The sequence below is a fragment of the Micropterus dolomieu genome, linkage group LG12 (assembly GCF_021292245.1).
Source record: "Micropterus dolomieu isolate WLL.071019.BEF.003 ecotype Adirondacks linkage group LG12, ASM2129224v1, whole genome shotgun sequence".
NCBI lineage: Eukaryota > Metazoa > Chordata > Actinopteri > Centrarchiformes > Centrarchidae > Micropterus > Micropterus dolomieu.
The window spans coordinates 5,720,422-5,726,569 of record NC_060161.1 but is presented as its reverse complement, the minus strand read 5'-3'; the positions used below and the strand labels follow the sequence as shown (position 1 = coordinate 5,726,569).

At 50.2% G+C, this 6,148-nt stretch overlaps 1 protein-coding gene and 1 long non-coding RNA gene across 2 annotated transcripts in view; both read left to right on the top strand.

The window, feature by feature from the left end:
* The window catches only part of ninl (ninein-like), a 24,156-nt gene extending 21,010 nt beyond the window's left edge, over positions 1-3,146 (top strand). Inside the window, exons 11-15 of the mRNA XM_046065270.1 lie at positions 823-985; positions 1,339-1,388; positions 1,638-1,824; positions 1,897-2,211; positions 2,294-3,146. Of these exons, the coding sequence (XP_045921226.1) occupies positions 823-985; positions 1,339-1,388; positions 1,638-1,824; positions 1,897-2,211; positions 2,294-2,485 (907 nt within the window). The 3' untranslated portion in view covers positions 2,486-3,146. The remainder of the gene's footprint in view (positions 1-822; positions 986-1,338; positions 1,389-1,637; positions 1,825-1,896; positions 2,212-2,293) is intronic.
* Positions 3,147-3,502: 356 nt separating this feature from the next.
* Positions 3,503-5,783, top strand: LOC123980985. The gene is made up of 3 exons (XR_006827636.1): positions 3,503-4,208; positions 4,664-4,814; positions 4,895-5,783. It is a non-coding gene; the product is annotated as an uncharacterized LOC123980985 (long non-coding RNA).
* The last annotated feature ends 365 nt before the right edge of the window (positions 5,784-6,148 follow it).

Sequence of the window (6,148 nt, the reverse complement as noted above, 5' to 3'; positions counted from 1 at the left end):
GTCCCACAGAGTACTACAGTACTTCTAGGAGCACCGCAGGGTCCCACACAGTACTACAGGGTCCCACAGAGTACTACAGGGTCCCATAGAGTACTACAGTACTTCTAGGAGCACCGCAGGGTCCCACAGAGTACTACAGGGTCCCACAGAGTACTACAGTACTTCTAGGAGTACCGCAGTGTCCCACAGAGTACTACAGGGTCCCACAGAATACTACAGTACTTCTAGGAGCACCGCAGGGTCCCACAGAGTACTACAGGGTCCCACAGAGTACTACAGTACTTCTAGGAGTACCGCAGTGTCCCACAGAGTACTACAGGGTCCCACAGAGTACTACAGGGTCCCACAGAGTACTACAGTACTTCTAGGAGCACCGCAGGGTCCCACAGAGTACTACAGGGTCCCACAGAGTACTACAGTACTTCTAGGAGTACCGCAGTGTCCCCCCCGTCGTCGGCTGACTCAAAGACGAGAGCGAGATGCGCCGGTGTTACGGCGAGTTTTGCTCGCAGCACCAGATCCTGCTGTAACACATGCTGCGCGGGTTCATAATAAGTGACTCGAAGTAAATGAACGTTTAGTCGTTAAATAATCTTCGATCACAGTAGAAGGAGCGTTCTGAGATTCAGCTGAAAGATGTGGCGATAACTGAGGAGGAGGCCTGCAGAGACGTGCACCTCCTCTCCGCTCAGCACGAAGGAGCGTTCTTCTCAGCGGGCTGCAGGATTCAGCACAACCCGCAGAAGCCGGCAGCGTTTGGCTAACGTTAGCTGGCTGTTTGGCTAAATCGCCGCCTTTTGTTAAAACTCGTTTTTCATGAAGCTCGCCGGCGTCACCCGATCAGATCAGTCGCGGCCTGGGTGGAGCGGGGCTCATAAAACCTTTCCAGATGTTGAAGTCGTCGTCCTGCGTGTTTATGGTGATGGACGAGTTGGTAGAAGACGCTAACGACGGTGTAGAGTCCTCACCTATACTGCTAGATACTGTACAGGAACAAAGCTAACATCCATCCATCGCCAAACGCTTATCTTGCGTGCAGGGTCGCGGGTACTAACCACTCATCTGAACCAGCTGGGCCCCAGGGCTGGGCCCCCAGGGCTGGGCTGGGCCCCCAGGGCTGGGCCCCCAGGGCTGGGCTGGGCCCCCAGGGCTGGGCTGGGCCCCCAGGGCTGGGCGGCCCCCAGGGCTGGGCCCCCAGGGCTGGGCCCCTGCTGTGTTTTCCATCTGTTCGTAGTTCAGTGAAGGCGCTGTGGGTTTTTAGACGCTTGTAGCAGGTTTCAGACTGTGACCAGCAGGTACGCCTGTAAATAAACGTGATCTGTGCCGTGTCTCTCTCAGGTACTCCTCGAGTACTCCAACATGCAGTACTCCAACATGCAGTACTCTGCGTACTCGTCTGAGACCTGCAGAGCTCCAAAACACCAGCCATAATAATAACTTTAAAAATAACGACACAGACTCCTCAAGTCTCTTCATTTAAACTGACACGGCTGAGCTTCCTCCGCTGCTGCAGCCGCTCTGTGACGGCCTCGCCAGCTCCGCCCGCCGCCACCTCAACTCCAAAAACTTTCAAGAACATTTTTAATCCGCCGTCACTTCTTGTAAAACTGTCAATATTTAACATCAAAACTCCTCAGAAGTGGATTTGGAGATGAAACGGCCTCTCTCTGCTGCTTCCTGTTGGCCCGCCCCTTCCGCTACGTAGCTAAAATGGCGGTGGTTGAGGGCGAGACGTGTCCAGCGTTTCAGCCGTTACGACCGTCCGGGTCCTCCCAGCGCTGCATGCTTCCGTACTTCAGTGTGAACGCACGATGCCTCAGAATAGTGAGTGGAAGTGCACGAATAGAGACAGCAACTGAAATTCATTTTAAAAACTCTGCCATGTCCCTTTAAAAGAGCGACGTCGAGCGTTACAGCTCAAAGTGGCGCCGCAGTCTTAAACACGCCGGGAAGGTGTCGACTTTTACTCGAGGCTTCCTGCTCAGAGTTCTTAGAGGTGCAGTAGAGGCAGGAGACAGAAGTACTCAGGTGAAGTACAAGTACCTCAGAAGTGTCCCGTGTGTGAGTCCATGTACTGCAGCGCTGTGTTGTGTTCAGGAGCAGTACGAGAAGGCGCTGTCGGCCCTGCAGCAGAGGCTGGAGGAGCTGGAGACCCGGCTGAAGGGGGTCCGGACGGTCCTGCAGGAGAAGGTCCAGCAGCTCCGAGAGCAGGTGGGTCTCAGCTCCCGTCTGCGCTCCGTTGGCGTCTGCGTGCTGTGGCGTGACGTGTCGCTGCGTTTGTCTCGTCCCTCAGGTGGCGAAGAACACGAAGTCGAGCGCGCTGCTGAAGGACCTGTACGTGGAGAACTCCCAGCTGATGAAGGCTCTGCAGGTCACCGAGCGGCGCCAGAAGAGCGCCGAGAAGAAGAACTTCCTGTTGGAGGAGAAAGTCCACGCCCTCAACCGGCTGCTGAGAGAGATCGTCCCCGTGGCGCTCGCCACGTAGCCGCCGCTCTGACATCAGCAGCATGAAGGGAACAGAGGGGGGAAACTGTTAGCCTAGCTTAGCACAAAGACTGGAAGCGGGGGGAAACTGTTAGCCTAGCTGGACGCTCTGAGGTTCCAGGTGAGATCACTGGACAACATCACCGCACGGACCGCGTGGGAGGGAGGGGCCTGAAGAAGTGCCTGCTGGGAAAAAGATTTCTCTGCAGACGTCTGAACGTCGAGTTTCCACCAAACTACATTCAAATTATGGTGGATTTTAAATCACCAGAAAGCAGGTGACTCACAGGGTCGGCGTGGGGGCGTGGCCTGTTGAGTGATGACTCATCACCTGAATAATAACTTGTATTCAGCAGGTGAGTGTTTGTCTGCTGCTCACAACGAAGGAAAACCAGTCGCAGCTGTACACACCCGTACTACCTGTACACACCTGTGTGTACAGGTAGTACAGGTGTGCACAGGTAGTACAGGTGTGTACAGCTGTGCACAGGGTGTTACGTTACTTTGTTTTTTGTATTTTAAATGTATCTTTGTGCCGTCTGGCGTCTGCAGGCAGCGGCTGTCACATGTTGTGAGACGCCCTGCTCTGATTGGCTCTCTACCTGTTCAGGTACTGACGGACGCTGTAACATGAAGCCACATTAAATTATGTTTTTATCGCAGTGTGAAGGTGTGTTTTTATTGGTCTGCTGGTTTAACGTGTGGTGCGTTCAGGTACAACAGGAAACGGGGCGTCCGCAGGGTCTTAAAAAGTCTTTTAAAAGGTGATAAATCAATTTTGCGAGAATGAAGGCCAATAAAAAGTTTTAAAAAGTCTTAATCGTCATTTAACAAGGTATCAAATGTTGAAGAAATTTTTTTCAACGTGAAAATCCTGTTTGTCCAAAAGCTGGTTTGCTGAACGTGCAGGTGAACCTATTTATTTATTTATAACGCGTCGCCACAAACAGCAGACAGGCAGAGAGCAGCGCCTGTAGATCCGTGTGAACCGGAAAAAGATTTACGAGTAGAACCGACCGTGATCTGCCCCCCGCCGGCCTTCCAGTGTTAATCGTCCAAAACATAGTCGGAGTAACGGGATTCACCCGGTGGGCCGGTCGCCCTGCGGCCCCTGAACAGCCCTGAAGAGCAGCAGCAGCTGATCAGTAGGACAGAAGACTACAGGGAAAAAGGAGCTTGTGGGTTTGGATAATGTGAGCCGGCTGTTTTTATTGAAACACCGACGCTCTCGTCAGCGTCACTTTTTCTGAACAGACCAATCACAGCCTGGATGGAGCGGGATTAAAAAAAGTTTGATGTGCTGCAACAAACTTTATAAATGTTGAAGTCTGTTCTGCATAAACGGTTCTGATTACTGACTAAAATCAAGGCTCATAACAGCAATAAAAAACAACCCCAGACTGAAGCAGCTGTAATTTGAATTAATATTATACTAGTGGAAAGTTACATTATACACATAATTAAATTACCAGCGGTGAACGCAAAGCATTTTGGGAATCCGCGGCACAAACATAATGTGCCAGACGTGACTGCATGGAGGGAAGACGGCGGCGTTGAAGATGGCGTCCACCTGCTGTGTTATAAACTAATATTCGTTCTCATGATGGAAGCTGATAAAGCTTAAGAACAGAATATCATTAAAAAAAAACAATAGTACAAGCCACGTCCACGTTTCAGAGGCGGCGAATGGCGTGTGATGGTGCGTTCAGAGCTTTTTCACAAAGGTAAGTTACAATTACTCTGTAAATGTTATGCTGTGGGAAAATAACCAGACCGTTAGTATTTGAGCTGAAGCCTAAAGCTAACCAGCTTTAAAGTTTCTACATCTAAGTTGGGCTACATCTGTTAGTCTCAACCTAAAAGAAGAACATTGGAGCCACAAGTTCACCATGAAGCGCTAACGTTAGTCTAGTTATTCATCTTTCCATGCAGTAATGGACAACAGGGCTTTTCAGTCTGTTGGACGCTACGGGCCCCTAAATATGATCATCCTACAATTTAAAAGGCAAATATATATTTCTGTGTATGATGGACCAAACTGATGTTTTCTACTGTGACACTTTAATCAACTGACATTTTTATAGTTAATATGATTATTTATTTTTACACTTTTCTCTGAACTGAACCCCCCTGAATGAAAACGCTGTAGTCTGGTTCTCACCGGCGACCGTGTTCGCAGGCGGTGAAACGTTGATCCCGATCGGGCCCCTTCTCTGTACCTCGGCCACACTGAGGTCAAAGCTACGAACGCAGACCAGTTCAAGCGGTTTAGGAGAAGAGCGGCGAGGCGCTGAACACACCGGTCAATGAAGCAGCACCTTTGTTCCCGGGTAAATATCGGTAACAGACGCAGGTAGACTCCATAAATGTCCAAAAAATTTACAGATTCTTCTTCTTCTTGTAATTACAGACTACTCTGCACCTGTGGCTGAGATGGAAGGACCAGAGACTCGGCCCCAGACAATGCAGGGACAGAGGAAGATCTGGAAACACCAGGGTGACGGTGCTACAATGGGGAATGCAGATGAACGGCAGAAATGTGGCCTCAGGCTCAGAAGAAATAATCCGCTCGCAGGAGGAGAATAGGCCGCTGAGGGGAGAGCTCTCCGAGAAGGCCCTGGATGAGAATGATGCAGAGGTGACGTACTACGCTGGCCTTCCGTCTTTCAGTCTGTTGATGGGCGTGCTGAAGAAAACTCTCCCAAACTCTCCTCCTGACCCTCATGCGCTTAAGACTTGATGTTGCCCACCTCTTTGACATTAGCCAGTCCGTTCATTGAGACATCAGTGTTCTGCCTGCACACCTCAGAGCGACACTGTACACAGCCAAACCTGCCACATCAGTATGTAGAGATGTGAGTATTGACCGCTTCCACTGAAAGGCCAGTGAAACGTCTGATCGGCAGAACGCCACGAGTTACTGTTTCTTTCATTTCCACCCAGAACTGCGGCTCTCTGCTGGAGACCTGGTGTTAGCGGGCCGTGGATTTGATATTAAAGCAAGTGCTACACTGAAAAGGGGGCCACAGCCAACTTAAAGCAGCAGACCAGGATCCACGTGGAGCTCTAACACATTAGATGACAGTACGTCTGGGGTTTGTGGTGCCTTGTGGGGTGGGGGACAAGACTTTGACCGATATGTGTCCAAGTGTTGTTGTGAAGCCGTCGTGTTAGATTTACACACCGTGCTCACAGCTAATATGGAAATATGAGTTTTTGTTTTCCAAAAGATTTTGTAGTCACTTCTCACATGTAATGATTTTTAGCCATCTCTGTAAATAAAATACACAAAGACTGAATGAAATTCTGCCTCCTTTGTCTGTAACACATAACTTAAATAGTTGTAACAACCAACTCACTTTCTTTACTTATTTAACATGGAAATACATTTAGATGAAGACTCTTCTCTGCCTGGTGCCCTGCTGAGTCCCACGCAGCCTAAATGGAACCACAGTATACGACAGTTCTGATTATCGCAAGCAACCAGGGCCGTCTGCAAAAGCACCACTTCTTTTGGGCTGGGGGGTGTTACCTGGCTGTAAGGTGACGGTGTTGTTTGGCCTGGGGGGTGTTACCTGGCTGTAAGGTGACGGTGTTGTGTGGTCGTCGTTTGGGCTGGGGGTGTTACCTGGCTGTAAGGTGACGGTGTTGCGTGGTCGTTGTT